General features: G+C 41.3%; 7 protein-coding genes across 9 annotated transcripts; 3 read left to right on the forward strand and 4 right to left on the reverse strand.

Annotated features, from left to right (window-relative positions):
* The first annotated feature begins 1695 nt into the window (after nt 1–1695).
* LOC108596278 (testis-expressed protein 9) lies at nt 1696–3061 on the forward strand. Its single transcript, XM_017981850.1, has one exon. The coding sequence runs from the start codon at nt 1821–1823 to the stop codon at nt 2973–2975; it is 1155 nt and encodes a 384-aa protein (XP_017837339.1). The 5' UTR covers nt 1696–1820; the 3' UTR covers nt 2976–3061.
* Nucleotides 3062–3146: 85 nt separating this feature from the next.
* Nucleotides 3147–3545, forward strand: LOC108596282 (neuropeptide SIFamide; the record flags this gene model as incomplete). The annotated part of the gene is made up of 2 exons (XM_017981854.2): nt 3147–3378; nt 3441–3545. Coding segments are annotated over 2 exons (321 nt in total), but the record flags the coding sequence as incomplete, so codon positions are not given.
* Nucleotides 3546–3881: 336 nt separating this feature from the next.
* Nucleotides 3882–6767, reverse strand: LOC108596274 (steroidogenic acute regulatory protein-like). Of its 2 annotated transcripts, none has more exons than XM_017981844.2 (10): nt 6656–6767; nt 6115–6293; nt 5907–6055; nt 5687–5845; nt 5573–5626; nt 5387–5519; nt 5197–5330; nt 4767–5024; nt 4043–4705; nt 3882–3985 (listed from the first exon to the last, which is right to left on the reverse strand). In XM_017981844.2, exons 2-10 carry the CDS (start codon nt 6224–6226, stop codon nt 3905–3907), a joined length of 1743 nt encoding a protein of 580 aa, XP_017837333.1. In that variant the 5' UTR covers nt 6227–6293; nt 6656–6767; the 3' UTR covers nt 3882–3904. The 2 variants fall into 2 exon arrangements, with proteins under 2 accessions (XP_017837333.1, XP_017837332.1); XM_017981843.2 differs by having other exon boundaries at nt 5197–5333; nt 6656–6766.
* Nucleotides 6768–6875: 108 nt separating this feature from the next.
* Nucleotides 6876–9417, reverse strand: LOC108596273 (peptidylprolyl isomerase domain and WD repeat-containing protein 1). Of its 2 annotated transcripts, XM_017981841.1 has the most exons (9): nt 9217–9417; nt 8760–9147; nt 8471–8703; nt 7901–8417; nt 7730–7848; nt 7644–7649; nt 7464–7584; nt 7179–7398; nt 6876–7121 (listed from the first exon to the last, which is right to left on the reverse strand). In XM_017981841.1, exons 1-9 carry the CDS (start codon nt 9371–9373, stop codon nt 6975–6977), a joined length of 1908 nt encoding a protein of 635 aa, XP_017837330.1. In that variant the 5' UTR covers nt 9374–9417; the 3' UTR covers nt 6876–6974. The 2 variants fall into 2 exon arrangements, with proteins under 2 accessions (XP_017837330.1, XP_017837331.1); XM_017981842.1 differs by lacking the exon at nt 7644–7649.
* Nucleotides 9418–9523: 106 nt separating this feature from the next.
* Nucleotides 9524–12894, forward strand: LOC108595084 (RNA polymerase II subunit A C-terminal domain phosphatase). Its single transcript, XM_017980235.2, has 7 exons — nt 9524–9933; nt 10079–10172; nt 10232–10668; nt 10725–10906; nt 10966–12093; nt 12156–12377; nt 12438–12894. The coding sequence occupies exons 1-7, from the start codon at nt 9596–9598 to the stop codon at nt 12569–12571; spliced, it is 2535 nt and encodes an 844-aa protein (XP_017835724.1). The 5' UTR covers nt 9524–9595; the 3' UTR covers nt 12572–12894.
* A 211-nt stretch (nt 12895–13105) lies between these two features.
* LOC108595387 (unconventional prefoldin RPB5 interactor-like protein) lies at nt 13106–15260 on the reverse strand. The gene is made up of 3 exons (XM_017980613.2): nt 15205–15260; nt 14850–15148; nt 13106–14794 (listed from the first exon to the last, which is right to left on the reverse strand). The coding sequence occupies exons 1-3, from the start codon at nt 15235–15237 to the stop codon at nt 13114–13116; spliced, it is 2013 nt and encodes a 670-aa protein (XP_017836102.1). The 5' UTR covers nt 15238–15260; the 3' UTR covers nt 13106–13113.
* Nucleotides 15261–15556: 296 nt separating this feature from the next.
* On the reverse strand, nt 15557–18974 carry LOC108597681 (E3 ubiquitin-protein ligase ZNF598). The gene is made up of 7 exons (XM_017984355.2): nt 18447–18974; nt 18242–18381; nt 17873–18184; nt 17567–17818; nt 16270–17506; nt 16014–16211; nt 15557–15943 (listed from the first exon to the last, which is right to left on the reverse strand). The coding sequence occupies exons 1-7, from the start codon at nt 18729–18731 to the stop codon at nt 15734–15736; spliced, it is 2634 nt and encodes an 877-aa protein (XP_017839844.1). The 5' UTR covers nt 18732–18974; the 3' UTR covers nt 15557–15733.
* Between the last annotated feature and the right edge of the window lie 68 nt (nt 18975–19042).

Consider the following 19042-nt stretch of genomic DNA (forward strand, 5'->3'; position numbering starts at 1 on the left):
GCAAGACGCTCTTATTGCCAATGCGCTGCCTCTCTCTCTCACACTCTTGCTCTCTCTGTTTGTCTGTCAGTCTCTCTGTTTGTTTGGCAAACAAGCGTTATGTTATGTTGCACTTGGTCTGTTGCTGCCACGCTCGGTTGCTTGCAACCCTACTACTGCCCGTCGAGATTGTCTTTCTTTCTAATGAACGCGTCTAATTTGAGGTTTTGCCCGTGTCCAGCAGCAAATGCTGCGCAAGTTATGCTTGGCCAACGCAACTAACTAAGCCCTGCTGACGCTTCCAGTTAATAACGTTGGGGCTACCTGGCTCAGCCAAAGTGTTAAGTGTTTGCTCAATGCTCAGCAGCCAAGTGATGACAAATGCAAACAAAGCACAAGAATTTCTATATATGCTTAAGGCATTGTGTACTTATATGCGCTTATATACCTGTAGCTGGCTAACAGCAGCTCACGTAGCTGCCATAACTCAAAGCAAAGGTTTTTATAAAAATTGACGCAATTATTGTTATATCTGTAACAATATTTATGTTGATAATGCGTGTTGTTCTACAACAGCGAGGACCCAAATCCAACTCGGTAGAGAGACTACGTGGAGGAATGCTTAGGGCTCGTATGTAGCATAGGAGTAGCTGTTAATAGAGCTGAGCTACAGCTGTAATTTGATACCAATATATCATATTTAATAACAATTCTATAAGAAAATTGAAATGTTAATCAATAATATTTGGTTTTAAATGAAATATAGACTATGTCCAGAGCATATAAATGAATTCAGCGACAGTTGCAATTCTCATTTGCAAATTAAAGTAAACAATTTTTTGAGCGTTGCGCTACTTTTCAAAATAATTGCCATCTGCTCTGAAAATAAATCTATTACTAATTGCTTTACTATTGTGGGCTCTTGGTATTTAAACTCTTGTATTTAAAGAACTTTTTCATCTTTGCTATTTCTTAAAAGTTTACATCTCAATTCAAAAATTCGATACTTAATCCAATATAACAGGGAATGATTTAACAAACTCTTTTTGTCACAAGCTGACATCAAATTTACCCATTTAAATTTTGATGAATTCTGTAGAGTTCTTAAACTTTCTAAAGCTCATTAAATTTAATTTTAAATTTGCATTTTAAATTATGCAATATATTTAATTATATATTTTGTATAAGTCTAATACTCGCAGCTGCTAACAAAGAAAGAAATTTCCAGCCAAGTTGATTCATCAAATGTGCCCGCAAATGAACTTTATATCTAAGGAATTACATCACAAAATTCTGCAAAAGCAACAAAAAAAAAAATAAATAATTAGCATTTTTATAGCTATGCATTGCCTACGCAATGCGTTAATCTCTATTTGCTTTTTTGGCAACAGCCACAGACGCAGACATAGAAACCCACACACAACCAGTCAACTGACGCTCAATGCCTGGCAAGTTCATAAAATAGTATTTTGACAAGTTCATAAATTTACAAGTCGTTGGCCGTATACCCACACACACACACATACAGACACACACTCAGTCACGTATGTGAGTGGCAACAAATCGAAGCAAGGTAAACAACCCTAAGCGACAAGAATATTCCAGGAAATCGCCGGCTCAACTGCTTAGGGGTAACTCTTAGTTACACTTGTTTATGTACTTTGGTTGTAAACAAAAATAAATTGTCATTTTCCTGGTGTTTTTGCTCAAATGCTGGGAAAACTGAAAGGGCTCAACATAAATCTCTGTCAATGTTTAAAATTAGCTGTTAGAAAGGCATTTCAATTAGGCAATTGATTAGGTTAGAAATTTAATTCGTACATAGCTGAAGTGGCCGCAATATGGCCAGCATCTTGTGCCGCGAGAAGGAGCTCTGCAAAATGAATCAGGAACTGAATCTGCTGGCGCTGCAGCCGGCCGAGGAGGACAATCGCTTTGGCACCTATCACAAGCAAAAAGGCCCCAGCACGCTGCTAAAGAAAAGCAAACAAACGAGTGCCAGTCCAAAGGTGAGACCACTCAGATCCTCGGCCACTACGCCCACGCCACAGACGCCGCCAACGCCCACGCTGCTGAGCAAGGCAAAGGTGCCGGATTGGCGTCTGGGCAACGACTGGAAGCAGGGCAAGGCGGCGCACAGCAAGCAGAAGAGCAGCACATTTACCCGCGGCGTTAGTCACAAGACAGCGACGGCGACATACGTCAAGTATCATAATCCAAATTTTACGCAAAGTCCATCGCTGGATTTGCTGCTGCGCAATGAGGAAACAACAACGACCACAACAATGCAAGCGGTTGAAGTTGCATTGCCGGCGCAGACACGTGAGAGCACCACTGTGGTCAGTGGTCAATCCAAAAAGCAGCTCACACAGGATAATTTTATAAGATTTCTAAAGGCTAAGGTGGGCATACTAGAGGAGGATCATCAGCAGCTAAGCGTTGAGATGAGCCAGCAGAAGGAGCGGCTGGAGGAGACCATCGATGCGCTGCACAAGGCGGAAACACGTCGCGATCAGGCGCTCAGCTCCAATGCTAAGTTGTCTGAGCAGCTGCAGCGTCTGGAGCAACAGGCGGAGGAGCTGTTGTGCCAACAGAAGCAGCGACAGCAAGAGCAGAGCGGCCAACAGCGCGAAGTGGAGCTGCTGCGTCGCGAAAACAAACTGCTGAAGCAAACCAATAACAATCTGGAGAATCGCGTTGCACGCGCACAAGACGAAACGGAGTCAGTGCGTCAAACGCTGAGTCAACAGCAGGAGGCGCTGCGTGAGCAGCAAACGGCGCAGCACAAGGAACTCAAAGTGCGCGATCAACGCATTAAAGCGCTGAAAAGACAACGCGCCGATTTATTAAATGCCTACAAAAAGCAGCTCTATATGATAGACAATCTGAAGCGTCAAACGGGCTGCATGGAACAGGCCGTGGCCATAGGCTTTGGCGAGAAGGAGTTCAACAAGGTGCTCGAGTGGCATACGCCCAGCAAAAATGGCAAATTGTAAAGCCAAAGACCAAATTAATATTGCTGTCTTTTTCTTTTAATATGCGCTTGTAATATAGTCTATTAAATTTTTTATATTAGAACGAATTCCCACAAGCAATTTCATTTGCAATCAGCTTGCCACTAACTCAATTAGCCAGCTGTATTAACTGTAGCTGGCAGCTGGCTATAAAAGCGCTTGCCGGGGCTGACAACAGGCACACTTCAGTTCACAGGCTTCATCACAGCACACGCACTGTCCTCAACTTTCAATCAAGACTGCAAAATGGCCCTTCTGAGATGCACTACACTCACGCTGCTGCTGGTGACCATCATTGTGGCTGCCATACTCTTGCGCAGCAGCGAGGCCGCCTACAGAAAGCCACCCTTCAATGGCAGCATCTTTGGCAAGCGCAATGCCCAGGGTAAGTTGAAAGAGAGAGACGCGCTCACTGAATCTTACACTTGCTTCTTTCTTCTACTGCAGACTATGATAATGCCAAGGCTATGAATGCGGTTTGTGAGGTTGCCATGGAGGCGTGTCAAGGCTGGTTTCCACAGAACGACAGCAAATAGGAGCACGCCTTGATCTTCTTACACACCAACGGACTGAGCTTAAACTTGCGCATCAAGTCGGCGACTAGCACTCAATGCTGCCGCTGCCTCACTAACTTTAGCTACTAACTAACAAGCATACCAAACTAAATATAAAGCATTGTATAAAATGTATTAATTAGCTTAAAAACGCACACAAAACTTAACTACTACATATATATATAGACATTTACTCAATAAATTTAAAGCCATGCATTTTGAATTGATTCTTCTTCACATATATAATATATACTTTAGGCCTAACTATAAGCATGCTTGAGATACAATTAATTAGCTTACGTCTATACAATGTTTTGTGTGTTAAATACGACGTACTGTACAATAGTCCAGGCACCATCAACGCCTCCGACGTTGACGCAGCTCGTTCACATGCTTGCGCAGGTAGCTCATGTAATCCACCATGGTTGAAGTCAAAGCCTATTAAACAAAGCAAGTTATTTTAAGCTGTTTGCAATTTCTTTTTTGTATACTCACTGCATCCAGCACATAGCGTGGTATGTAACCTTTTAAGTCCAGGCAAAGCACCCATTCGACAATGCAGTTATCCGACTTGCCCACAATTTCACGAAATGCAAAACCCGACACAATATTCTGGCCTCTTGTATATTTTGTTGTAGGCGGCACGGCTGCATATTCCACACTTATAGCTGCACTCATCCATACTTTATTTTTAGTCTGGCCTTTAGTTGGCGCTGGTAGCTCTGGCACCTTGTCCTGCGCATCCTCAAACTCGTCCTCCAGCGGCGGTGGCTCGTCAGTAAAGTTTAAACCAACGCCCAAGCCCTTGGCACCAAGACTTTTACTCAAAGTTTCATAAGGTGTGCCTGGCACTGTAGCAGCTTTATTTGTTTCAGCCTGTGGAAACTGAGCACGACAACTTCCTACGCTGCCACCTTGTGGCGTGTCTGGATCGGACAAGGTGGTAACGCTGGTGACGCTGCCTTCGCAGGATCTGTTAAGTGTGCTATTATCATCATCGTCATCGCTTGCAAGTTTAGCTGCTTCATCGTCATCGCAGATTTTGCCATTGTACAACAAACGACAGCAGCGCAAATTCACAAAGTCTCGACTCTTCACCATGCCGCCGCCACCACCAATGGAAACTTGATAGGTAATGTCGGTATATGAATTGATTTTCTATAAAATATAAACAAAGCATGAGTTTTATGCTCAGTTAAGCCACTCCAGCTAGACTTACGCGCACTATTTTGGATTCCAGCAGCGCTGGATTCCATTTGGGCACATCTTCAATGCGATAGAAGAGCTCTTCCATTAGTGCCTTAGCCGCATATTTTAAACGTGCCGTTAGCTTGTAGATTTTTCCTATTTTCTCGCGCTGCATGCTTTGTATTGTATCACCCTTCGCAGTTACTTTTTCCATCTTCCAATCTGTGCACTCGATAAGCTCAAAGGCTTTGCGCAGGCAATCCAGTCCCATTTGATTATACTCTTCATCCTGCAAAATATAAATACAAAAATTACTTGTATAAAGCACACCCTTTCTTTAGTACCAAGCACATTTTGTTAAAGCTAACAGCGATTGCGTCTACGCAGCTCTTTTATAAGCTTACATGCTAAGCTCATCTTTAATTCAAAGTTTAAGTATGCGCATGCATAAAATAGATTACCTCTTCCTCCTCCTCGTCAGAGTGATGCGCTGTATCCAGGGGTGAATAGAAGTCTGTAACACTTTGTGGTGCTCTCTGATGATCAGTCAATAGCGTGGGTTGCACCAAGGGTGTGCGATCACTAGCGCTTACAGCTGCTAAATTGTAAAATATTACACAAATTCCATTATATTTTAAAGTATAAGCTTACATGTAAAGTAACGACGGGCATGTCGCTCTTGCGGTATAACACGACAATCCAGAAACCAAGCTTCACCCCAGCTTAATATAAATGACGTTATGATAAGTATGACTTCAAATACTTGCTGCTTAGAATGCACCCACTGCATAAAATAGTTTATAAATAATTGAAATGATAGCTTTATCATTTACTTACATCATACAAAAACACTTTAGAGATGAGAAATAAACATGAAGCGCTTGTAGATAGCTATAAATAAACATACGTCATTTAGTTTAACAAACTATTTCTCTTTGCTTTAAAGCTTACCGCTATAATGGACCAATGATTTATATACAACATGGCATAAAATAGTGTCAGCACTATAAAGCGCACCAGTGCTGTGGCAACAACATCGAAAAGAGATGTGTATATGGTATAATGCACAACTTGCTTCTGAAACGCCTGAAATATATTATCTCCACCGATCTGTAATAGAATATGCAAATTAGCGTCGATTTGAAGGCACGACAATTACAAGCACACATACCACTATGCAAATTATCCACAGCAGCGATACAAACAATAAATCGAATGTTACAAACAAACAAAAGAAACGTCGCACCACAGACATCCGTCCATCCTGCATATAGCCGCCCAGAAACTCCTCCGTAAATAAATTTATGGAATGCGGGCGAGCTGCAATGTGATGTACCACAATTAACATTTGTTTATAAGTCAAATCTTTTAATACTTACACATGTCATAAGGCATATGGTATGGAGTGTAGTTGCTGCCTGGGCGCGCATTGCTAAGCAGTAGGTGGGCAGTGCTACGAACATCCACATCATTGGCATCATTTTGCGACATGGCTGCTTGTTTGAATGTGTGTGTGTATGTTGCACGGCGCTTAGTTGCTTAGCTCATTGTATTCAAACTGCAAAAATATGATTTTTTATCATTAAACAAAGCAAATGCATTAACAACCAACTGTCGTTGATAAACATTCCCAAAAAACAAGCCAATCAGTTTAGTATGACTAATATACTGCGCCGAAGAGGTTTCCTCGGCTTTTGTTATTAAATTCACACACATGCACATATTTACACACATACATTCAAGCTGATAAGACTTTTTAATCTGTAATTAAATATATATACCAGCACTATTGGCCTATATAAAACATTCAATGAAGTCTTACAATAATCTCAAATAATTTTCCTTTGTTTATTTTTTTCGATAAATAACACCCGCATAAACTTATTTACCTTTGATAATTATAATGAATGCTTTATTTACCTTATTGATTGTATGCACGCTAGTTGTATATACTGTTAATTACTACGTATTCTTATTGGCAGTTTAGTTTTCACGACGCTTCGTAGTTTTTACCAAATGTTTTAAAATGTGTTGGGGAAAGGGAAGAAATTGTAATGAAAATGCATAAACAGCTGATCAGTGTGACCAACAAGAGTAACGCAGAAGAATGCCGCTCGATTATTGGAATCTACCGATAGATGCTGCACTTGCTCGATAGCTTGCTGCAGTTTGTAATGATAGTTGGCAACACTTTATTTAGCAATTTAAAATCTGTTTAGTTTCTAGAAATAACTTATTTCTAATTGCTCAAATGAATTGAGATTATTTTAATGTCATCATACGGTTTGTCGGTTTTTGGATTTGCCTTAGTATTGCAGATATTCAGAACGACTTCCATGCCACGATATACACGACCAAAGACGGTATGTTTGTTGTCTAGCCAAGGCTATAGCAAAGAAAATTATTAAGTTAAGCAATAAATTAAAAGTAACTTAAAACATACCGTGGGCAATACTGTTATAAAGAACTGACTTCCGTTTGTGTTAGGACCTGCATTCGCCATGCTAACTGTATACGGCCGATCGTGCTTTAGACTTGGCACAAACTCATCCTTAAAGTCATTTCCCCAAATAGACTTGCCACCGGTACCTGTCCCCGTAGGATCACCCGTTTGTACCATAAAGCCCTTGATGACCCGATGGAATATGTGTCCATTGTAGTAGCTAAATAAAAGTATTTTTAAGAAGTATACAATAAGAATTTAAAGCCGTGATGAGTTACATCTTACCCATTTTTCGCATGCACGCAAAAGTTTTCCACTGTCTTAGGCACTTCCTTGAAGAATAGTTTCATGTGAATATCACCCTTAGTGGTATGCAGAACAACATTTTCAAAAATGCGTTGGGTAACTAAAATATGTTTAGAAATTTGATTAATAGAGTGCCAAGCAGATTAATTAAAGATAGACCTTCATCTTTATAATTGTTAGCGTGTAACAGAAAATAAAATAAGTCGTTAGTATTAAACTATGAACGTGGCAGTATAAGGTAGTACCTTGAGCTTCAGGTACTGCAATAATGTCTTCCTTTGAGGGTTTCTCATTAAATATGTCACGATCGACGTCCTGGAGATCCGAGGGCAGACGCCTACTATATAAATAGAAGCGATTCTTTCTGCAAGATAAAATCGTTAGTTTTGTACAATAAAACTAATAAGAAAGCTTACTTGTAGGCTGTGCAAAAGGCCGTGGGATCAATGAGTAAATTTTGTAGAGCTGGGTTCTCACTGGCCTCTTGCTCCAGTGTTATAGCTGCCTTTTGTCGCCTAATCCTTCCCTGAAACAATGCTATATGCAGTGGACGAATGTTATCTGTCTTGCCTAAGATAGCTGCGCAACGATTTGTGGCCACATTGATAACCTTAATGCCCAACATGGTAGGATACAGCAGAAAGTGTCCAGTGCTATCGAATAATATATTAAGTGTTATATTCTGAGCAGTTTTCTCTAAATCGCGTTCAGCGGCCATTCTGCGACCAAACTCCATGTTAGGTAGCGCATGCGGCGTCTGCTGGAGTTGCGTATAAGTGGCAAGTGCCTCGTCAAAGACACGCAGCAGTTTGCCCGTATTAAACTGAAACATGCGCACTTTGCGATCCGTTGAAATGGCAGCGAAACGTTTGCCATCCGGCGTGGCAGCCAAGCCAGTAACCTGTGTTTTGCTCTTGGCAAACTCAAACAGACCTAAATCAATAAATAATAAATACAATTTCTAAACAGCAACTTTAACAACTTACTTGTATCCAGTTTTGAGTCAAAGGTAACCAAGCGTTGTGGAAACTTGTAATCACGCTTGGAATTTTGCCAATATTCCAAGATGCCATTGCGATCAATGGAAATGACTGTTTCCATGGCCACATTAAAACACATTGCTACGACAGGCGCAGAATGTAACTTGTCCAATGTGTGCAGAACTTCACCACCGCTCTGGCCATCATAGATACGAATACAATTGCTCTCAGAGTCAGTGCTGCAATTAGTAAAGAAATAAAAATGGCTGCTTAATGTCGTAGTGCGCAAACTTACATGGCCAGCGCCTGCACTGCATCGCCTGGTGTGCTAATCCACTCAGTACAAAGCGGCGTGTATCCCAGACTGATAATATTTATCATGTCAAAGTTAACAACGTCAAAAACTTTGGCTGTTTGGTCGGTAGCGGCAGAGCAGAGTAACGTGCCGCTCGCATTAGTGGTCAGCGACTTGATGGGCACCAGATGGCTACGAAAATGCTTAACGAAATCAACGCCTTGATCCATTTTCTTCCAAAACTTTATGTGACCATCCAAGCTAGCAGTTATCAAAAACTCAGTTTTTGTGCAAACCAAATGTGTGATAACATCGCGATGCATATAACTGCGCTCATAGCTCTCAGCATTGGGCAGATTCTCCAGATAAATATGCTCATAGGGCAGTACTGGATAGCAAAAACAAGTTATTAACGATGTATAAACGTATTAACATAATATATACAACAATGACTAACCTTTCTTTTTCTTAGCCGGCACCGCTGCGCTTTGCTCCGAAGGCATTGGCCCTATCCACTCATCATCATCAGCTTTTTCATCACTCTCCGCTTCGCGTTCATCTTCCGCTGCTTCAGCCGGACGTTTTAGATCCTCCTTATCATTATCTGCGCTCATTTTCTTTATTTTAAGACGCGTAAACAAACAAGACCCAAACACAAACAACGTGCAAAAATAGCCGCAAGTTATCGATTGCTTGAGAAAACAGCTGTGTCCACATATCGCAGAAGCATCGCATAAAAATATCGCAACATCGGCAAATCGTTAGGAAAAACATAACAAGCCAGAGATTTAAACGAACCTATAAATTGGTATATGCATACGAATTGTAAATAAAGCATGCAAAAGACCAGCGAAGAGGATGTGGCGCAAGTTAGCCCGATGGCAGCTAAGCAGCAAACTAGTCCGGATGATGCTGGCGGCGGCAGTGCTGGCGCCAATTGTATTGTTGTAAATGCAGCGCTCGGAGCGACAGAGACACGCATACGAATCAATAAATGGCGCGTACGCGAAGGACAAAACGTTTCGGCAACGCAAATAGTGTTTCTGTATCAACAAATCGGTGACGATGGCAAACCTATTAAAGTGGGCGACACCACTATACATAAATATAAATCCAATCGAGCTGGTGTGGTTAAAAAGCGGCTCCGCAAGGAGGGAGAACTTGTACAGAAAGGGTGAGTTTTATGTTTTCTTCTTCTTGCCCTGCGGCTCCAAGTGGCTGCGTGTATACGGTGGGTGTAAGGCAAACACACGCACACATACACACATGCGTGTGTATACATACAAATTTAAGTTTTGTTTTTGTTTTGTTTTTGCTAGAGATGCGCTTATGGAATTGTCCGCATGCATACACACCACGGTCATTAAGGATATGTGCGCCGATTGCGGTGCCGACTTGAGACAAAATGATAACGTAAGTTTCAAGTTTATATTCCAATTGGAGCCAAACTTATTTGCCACTTAATGTTGCAGGGACAAATATCAGAGGCTTCAGTGCCCATGGTGCATACGATGCCCGATTTGAAGGTGACACAGAAGCTAGCCCAAAAGCTAGGACATGATGATACACGTCGCTTGCTGGCAGATCGAAAGCTGGTGCTGCTGGTGGATCTCGATCAGACTGTCATACACACAACAAACGATAGTGTGCCGGATAACATCAAAGGCATCTATCATTTTCAGTTGTATGGGCCACAATCACCCTGGTATCATACACGCCTGCGTCCAGGCACTGCAGAGTTCCTGGAGCGCATGTCAAAATTGTATGAGCTGCATATATGTACATTTGGCGCTCGAAATTATGCGCACATGATTGCACAATTACTTGATCCGGATGGCAAATTCTTTTCACATCGCATTCTCTCACGTGATGAGTGCTTCAATGCCACCAGCAAGACAGATAATCTAAAGTACGCATATTTAATTTCAGTTAAAACTATGAATTGATAGCTATTTTCTATTATAGGGCGCTTTTTCCCAATGGCGACTCTATGGTGTGCATTATTGATGATCGCGAGGATGTTTGGAACATGGCATCCAATTTGATACAAGTGAAGCCGTATCACTTCTTCCAGCACACGGGTGACATCAATGCGCCGCCGGGCTTATCAAAGCATGAACTAGATGGCGAAGGCGTTGATTTTAAAGGTAAGTCGCACTCAGCTCTTTGTTATTTGCTTTATAATCACTTTATGCGCTTTTTAAAGAAATTGATAAAATTGCTGAAAAGAAAACAGACAGCGTCACACCTGCCAAGGAGTCAGCAAAGTCAGAAACCGAGCCAGCGGACAAAGAAGACAATACAGTTTCTAGCACTAGCAAAGAAGATGGGCCAGAGGAATTGCCAAGTGAATCACTAACGTCAGAAAGCAATCAGGACAAGGAGAGCGCTGATAAATTGAATGGTCGAGTAGCTGGCGATAATGAAACAGAGCCAAAGAGCAATGAGAGCGAAGACATTGTTGTTGATGATGCTCCCACAGAAAATGAAAAACTGAGCAACAGCGTAGATAAACTGACGCTTCAAAAGGAGCAGGATGAAGCCATTGCATCTTCCACGAGTAGCGAGGACAAGTCTGAGGCCGATGCTACAAAAGCTAGTGATGATGTAGCTTCCACTTCACAAATCCCATGCCCAAATATTAAAATCATCCCCGACGGACAAAAGCTAATTGAGATTGAAGATCCTGATGACTACTTGTTGTACTTGGAGGTCATTTTGCGCAACATACATAAGCGTTTCTACGCCATTTATGATGAGACCACTGAAATACCAGATCTCAAAATAATTGTACCCAAAATACGCTGCGAGGTGTTGCGTGGACAGCAACTGGTCTTTAGTGGTCTGGTGCCCACACAAATGAAGCTGGAGCAGTCGCGTGCTTACTTCATAGCCAAGAGCTTGGGCGCTGAGGTGCAGTCGAACATTAGCAAGGACATAACGCACTTGGTTGCGGTCAATGCGGGCACTTACAAAGTAAATGCAGCCAAAAAGGAGCCTAATATTACAGTGGTAAATGCTAATTGGTTATGGACTTGCGCCGAGCGCTGGGAGCATGTAGATGAGCGGCTTTTTCCTTTGGATCGCAAGGTGCGCAATAAAGGCCGTCAGCCGCCAGCACATTGCCATAGTCCCGAACATGTGGTAAACTATAATGAAAGATCTGAGATCTCGCCATCAAGCAGCATGCAGCAGCAGGAGCAAAGTGGCAACTTCCGCGAGACGCTTAATCCGCTGCTAGTGTTTACTAATGCGGACATTGAGTCCATGAATAAGGATTACGAAAACTTCTTTGAGTCAGATTCATCAAGTGATGAGGGTCCTGTTAACTTTGGTAAGCCGTTTAACAAATTGTGTATAGCCTGCATTTGATTGATATATTTATTGTACCCTTAGAAAATCCACCTATGGATAAGAATTTGCTCAAACGCAAGCGCGAGGATGACAATTCAAATCGTGCACATGACTTTTTTACGCGCAACGATGATGTGATGCTTGCCGCGCCCAACAGAGTCGAAGCGGAGTTTGATAAAAGCTCCAATGAGGGCGATGAAAATGATGTTGAGGATGAGCCCGAGGATGATGACGATGATGTGCCAAGTGCCAAGTTTAGGCGTGGTAAGCGCGATTAAAACAAATGCAAATCTCTCAGCTTATTATATTAATTTAAAATTATAGGAGAAGAACTGCCTTCGGACTTGGAAATGGGCTCGGATTCAAATAGCGAAAATAATCAAGAAGATGAGGATGATGGTGAATGGAATATGATGGGCGCTGCCTTGGAACGTGAATTTCTCGGCCTGGAAGATTAGTTTAACTCGATGCCAGTCTGAACATATAGGCATGCACTTTGGACATTGCCATGTACCTACGAAAGCTAGAGTAACCGTAACACTTATGTATATGGTTTGGCTAAAGTTGAGCATGTAAAGCAATAATCGTTTGTCGACAAATGCAACTACTATGTAAGAGATTATGTATAAACAAAAAGGAGAGATGCACTGTATGTATTAATAGTTAATATATTATGTGCTATTTTAAACTAAGTGTGTGCTACGCTTATAAACTTTACTGTGGCAAAGCTAAAGCTCTGTCCCTACGACAAACATTTATTTGTAAAATCAAAAAAAAAAAACAGAAAAAAGAAAAAAAAATCAAAAAAAAAATCTCGCTAATAGTAAATGTTTTAAAAAATAAACTCCGTTGACACGGATTTAATTAATAACAACTTATATGCAAAAACTAGATTATTGTGTGTGTTGTAATTCACAGACAGCTGTAACAAATTTATGTATATAAAAAACATTTACTTTTTTAAAACAATTTAATAAATGTACATACATATCTTCTATAGCTATGTCTTACTTTCTGCGCGCATCTGCTTAAAGCGACTAACGCGCTTCTTTGGCGCATGCGCGTCTATAAACTTGCCCGCAGGCAAAGGTTCGGGTGCTGTGGGCTCCTTTTCTAGCAGCTCCTCCTGCATAACCTTCTGATAGGCACTCATATCACGCAACTCATCATCAAGCGTACGTTGAGTTTTCTTTTGTTTTTTATTGTTTTTAGTTTTATTTTCCTTGGCGACCTGAACATGCGCACGAGTTTCAAGCTCAACGGCGGACTTATTGCGCAATATTGATTTTGTATTGTCCGAATCAGCTGGCGGCTTGGAGAATTCAGCACGTGGATCATCATAGGCTGCTGCACGCTCCTCTTCCTTCATCATGGGCACACGCAGCTCTTGCTCTCCCTCAAAGCCATTCACATAAATGGGAAACGCATGCTCAGATTGCTTTGCAGCCAATGCTTTCTCATAAAGTTTATAAAAATCTGCTGGAGTACCAGGTATATCTTCATCATTTGGCTCTGAAGGCGCAGCAAGAGCTTCGGAATGTTTAAAACTTATATGCAGGGTATTGTTAACACCAGTAGCTGCTTCAAGTATTTGATTAACCAAATCGAAGTCCTGCACACTTTGATGTTCTTTAACAAATTCTAGATTTTGTTGCACTTTATCCATTATCTGAGGATTGGTTGACTTTACTTGCTGCTGCTTTTCTTCATCATTTTTAGTCTTTACTGTCTGTTTTGTGCTTTCATCCAGTATAATAACATCACGTTTCTTTTGCTTTAACAATTTATCCACACTTTGATGTTTATTGAATTCCAGTTGCTCATCGGATTTGGCAAATGATATGCGTCGCTTATTGTTACTAACAGATTCAGTATCAGTTGCAACTGTATCTTCTTCTTCCTCTGCTAGTTCTTCTTTGTCCATATTTAGCATTTCAAATTGCATTTCCAGCCAATCATCTTCTAAGCAGACAACCACATCCATCAAGTGTGTCAATTCGTCACTGATGAAGTTCACTTTTTGCATTTTACGCATTTTCGCTTTTATAACTTGGATTTGTGTTACTAAAAACTCTTCGCGCTCTTCGCTGGGCAACAATGCCAACTGATTTCGTATTAACCTTACTTCTTCCAATTGTTCTTCATCATCAACACTGTTGTTATCTTCATGTTCCACTGTTGGCTCTTCGACTGTACGCTCCATTTTACCTTTTTTGTTTGTGTCTGGATTGCTCATTAAATTGCGCACCATGTCTGCTGTTTCCTTTAGATTCTCCTCGATTTCTGTATTTATTTCTGACTCTTCATTCTGTTCTTCTTGCTCAAGCTTCTCAAGCATATTTAACACCTCCTCATCAGACATAGCCTTGTGAGTGTTTCGAATCTCACTAAGCGGTGCTTTACTTTCTGTACTTATCATTCCATTGAGTGCTTGTTCATTCAAATTCTCCTCATCTATGCCCAGTTCCTCCAGCATTTCGTGCAGCTCCAATTTTTCGAATACATCTTCATCTGCCGTTGCCGCCTCTCGTTGCATGCGCTCTGTTTGCTTCTGCTTGCGCACGCTCTCTCTGTGGCTTATCAGCCATTCCTCATGCGTTGTTTGATCAAAATCTTCCACAATTTCCACCTCGCCCGCATTTGGCACAGCTCCCTGCGCCATCGGCGCCTCCAGCTTATCCCTGCAATGCATAAATACATATAAACAATGCTTATAAACTTGAATAGCATACTAACTGCCAAAGCTTTTCCTCAACCTCCAGCTTCTTCAGTTGCTCCACTGCTATGCGCAGCCGATGCTGACATATCTGCTTAGCTTTGTGACTAGAACACGCAGAGAAATAACCCTGATAGTGACCCACAAGTAGCTCGTTTGTGTGTATTAATTCACCCGGCATAAGGGCCTTTTTACCAATTGGCACCATAACCTCGACAGTGAGCTGTTTGGCAAACATATCCAAGTTGTTGATGGCCGCTTCATTGTCTGCTTTATACGCTTGCCAACGCGCCGTTTCATCAGCATTCTTATTGAGTGCCTAAAATATTTAAAGACGTGTAAAAACTACCAAAAATAATTAATTTAACTTTATACCTGAATTAATACATCGTTGCGGCGCCGTTCCATTGTGAATTATCGATAACTTTAGCTCAACAAGTATAAAGTGACCAGCCAATTTAATACTCATTTGAAAGTGTGACCATATCACGATTACTTTGGCTCTCTTTCAAAAACGATTTGGTAAATAATCTTCAAATAATTGTTTTTTGCAATTTGATTGTTTTGCACTTTATTCAGTATTTTTTTTACGACATACAAGCTCACTCTTTAAATATTATATAAAACTCATTTAAACACTGCAAGATAAACGTTTAGAACGTTACATACAACCGTATTTATCGTTCGATGTGGCAGGGGTACTACTAAATACAACAGAATACAAATATTTAAGCTATGTGCGTATAAATTACATAGCAGTATAGCGTTATTTTCGTGTAGGTCTATGGACAGTCCAGTTTTTGAATTAATTACAATATACAAAATGTACACATACATGCAAAGCTTCCGTATTTGTTGCCTATTTTGTTTACTTTGTGATAACTGTTTGCATTTTCATCTGCGTTCACTGCTCTTGCTTGCACTTATTATTCAACCCATTATTTGTAGCAAGCTTTGGAAAATTTTTAGTCAATTTATGGACTTGTTGATGACTGTCCAAGTCACTGGCCTGCAGTATTTGTTTGCAAGTGCTACAAACTTCTAGGCTAGGCAAAGACTTGGCTTCGTAGTTGCTCAATGTGTTTAGATATTGTTTGTGCACCAGATAGAGTTCCTAGAATGATAAATAAACAATCATAAGTAAACAACTTTTGCTGTAATCTACAAGATTTGAGGGTCTTTACCTGTTGCTTGCTTATGTCGGGCAGCATAACTAACAGTTCCGGAAACAAACTGTGAAACTTATGCTGCATGGCAGATTTACAATGATCATAATAGGTTTGACCAGAGCACGATCCGTCGCGAAATTTGGATGATAAAACGCGAAATTCGTTAAAAGCATCGGGTAATTTAAGTATCTCTGTAAGTTGGTCCACCAAGTTCTGTAAAAGTTATAAGTAATTTAATTTTGCCATACGTTTGTACCTAAACTTAACTTACCTGATTTCGTGCGGCCGTATCTGGTGGATCCGTATAGCTATATGGACTGGGCACAATGCTATAGTTTTCACCCAACGAAGTAGTAAATGTTAAATTGTTCGGTAACTTTGCTACCGAGTTAACAGTTACATTGGACATAAAGCCGGGCGGTGGTTTAAGACCAGGTGGGGCACCTGGGTGTAAATTCTCATTAGAAATGTCTATATTGGTGCTTAGCTGTTGCTCGTTGTTATTGTTGTTGTTATTGTTTTTTTGATTATTGTTATTATTATTAATGTTATTCTTTTCCTTTTGCTTGTTGGGCTTTTGCTGTTTCTCTTGCTTGTTCTGCTTTTCAGCTAATTTCGTATCTTTTTTATCCTTTTGTTGCTTTTCCTGATTGTTAGTCGTGCTCTTCGTTGTGGTTAACACTGGCGCTGGCGCAACTTTTGCCTTGCGATTTTCCAACTCTCGCTGCTTTTTATCTGTGGATGGCTTGGTCCAGTTTAGTTTTCCGCTGGCAGCTTTTGCTACGGGCGGTGCTACTGCTACTTTGGTACTGGCTGGACCCAAGCTGGGAAAATCATCAACTGTTAGCTTGGGCGCAGTCTTCTTCATGGCTTCCTGGCGTGCTTTAGCCTCTAGTTCTTCCCTTTGAACCATTTGTAATTTTTGATGGGTACTCGGATGCGCTACAGATACATAATCATCGACAAGAGTGCGATGCTTAGCCGCCACATTGTCACGTGATGTCGTTGAGGGGCTAGGCACCATGTCTTCTTCCAGATTACGGAAGTTCTTCTTGCCCTTGCCTGCGTTGAGAGCTGGGAAATCCATTTCACCCGCTGGTTTTTTACTGGCACCGGCAGTGGGTCGATTGGAAACATGTAAGAGCATGCCATTAGCTGGCGCCTGGGCACGCGTCACTTTCCCAGCACTGCCACTCGCGGCAAGAGCAGCTGCAGCAGTTTTTATAGGTTTCTTAGCAGCTGCTACATTGCTATTAGACGTAGCGACACTGGCGCCTCCAGAACCACCCAAAGCGGGAAAGTTTTCTTTAGTTTTCTTAAGTCCAGAAGAGCTGCCAAGAACACGCATAGATGGTGGTGGAGCGCGTATTAAAGACACATTTGGTCCCGTGCCAGTGCCCGCTAAAGTGGGAAATTCTTCCTCATTGCCAGCATCAATGGTAACAGGCTGCTGGCGTTGGGTACTACTCGAGGGCAACTCCTCCACGTACTCCAAACGGTTATCATTGCTGGCAATTAAATTGCGGTTAGAAATGTATGCAACTTTAAGCATAAACTTTGAGCTTTACCGTGATCTCATGTTGGCTAATCGTTGCTGCATTTGTTCACGTCTATCGCGTGGTCCCAATGTAATCTCTAGCTGCAATGTGCGAGTTTGCTTAGCTTGTTGCTTGGTCAACATTTTGCCGTGTACGCTGGCTACATGCGCTTTGTATTCAATCTCATTTCGAAAAGCCCAAGTAAATTGTTCATTGGCGCAGTCACCTTCCTCGCATAGAAAATGCTCCTCGCGAAAATGCTTGGCCAAGTCCTCATAAACACTGCAAAATTAATTTTTAGTTTAATTTTCAACAAGTAATTCATTTTAAAATTACTTGTAACAATCATTGCGTCCATCGGCATCACAAAAGTGACAGAAGTAGTGATCACGTCGCAAATGCCTAAAGAGCTCATCACGATCCGGATAGCGACGATTGCAGTGCTCACAAAGCGGGTGACCACGATGTGAAGTATCCTCTTTATCACCCTTAACTCTGTGTATCTCCAGCTCAGATTTGGTATAGCAACGTCGTTCGAATGTAAATATTTTTAAATTGTCTACGCAAAGATCACAAAAGTAAACATTGTGCTCACGCTGGACATGATTACGCAAATCTTCAAAATTGCGATACGGCGGTACATCACACCTGAACAAATTAGTTATAATATTTATAGTTATTTAATTGTTATTAACAACAACTTACTTGGAGCAAGGATGATCAAGCAGCTGGTAGAATTTCTGCTGGATATCAGCGGTGCAAAAACCAATACGGTATTTTTTGCTGTAGAAGCGACTAGTGGCGTCTAGCTCAAGATAAGGCAATTTTTCCCGTGTGAAAAGTACCTAATGAAGCAAAACGTACAAAAGTTTATTTTTATACTAATCAATGTTGTTTGTTTATAAATCACCTTGGAGAGCACATGCCGACAGATTGGGCACTCGTTTTGCTTGCATAAAACACGCATACGTGTGGCGCACTCATAGCAAACGGGATGATCGCAGTCACCTATAGCATAAATTTCAGTATTTCGGAAGCAGACAACGCACGCGTTATCATCGTTGCTAGCTGTGGAGTTGGCCGTATCAGTAGTGGAGGCTAGCTTTGTATTTGATTCACTAGCAGCTGTTAACGTTGTCGATGCAGTACGTCGCTGTGGCCTTGCCGTCCAGTTTCGCGACTTGGAGTTTTGCATGTTCACAAAAATAAGGTTGCTCACCACCGTTTCTGTGTATATATGGGAAGGAGTGTCAGCAGATTAACGCTGCAACTGTATAAACACCTCGTTTGTTATTATTTCCAAAAAAAAATAGCAGATTTATTCCAAAAACGAAATTCTAAAAATTTTGTCAGCGTGGAGTCTGCTTCAGCTAGAGATGTCAATAGATTATCCCCAGCTCGATTGTTCATATCGAACCGTTATCGCGTGTCACGCAGAGGTATGTAATTTAGCTATTTTGAAAAGTACAAACCAAAAATCTGACGAATTTATAGCTGTAAAAAATA

Source organism: Drosophila busckii, chromosome 2R, assembly GCF_011750605.1.
Source record: "Drosophila busckii strain San Diego stock center, stock number 13000-0081.31 chromosome 2R, ASM1175060v1, whole genome shotgun sequence".
Classification (NCBI taxonomy): Eukaryota; Metazoa; Arthropoda; class Insecta; order Diptera; family Drosophilidae; genus Drosophila; species Drosophila busckii.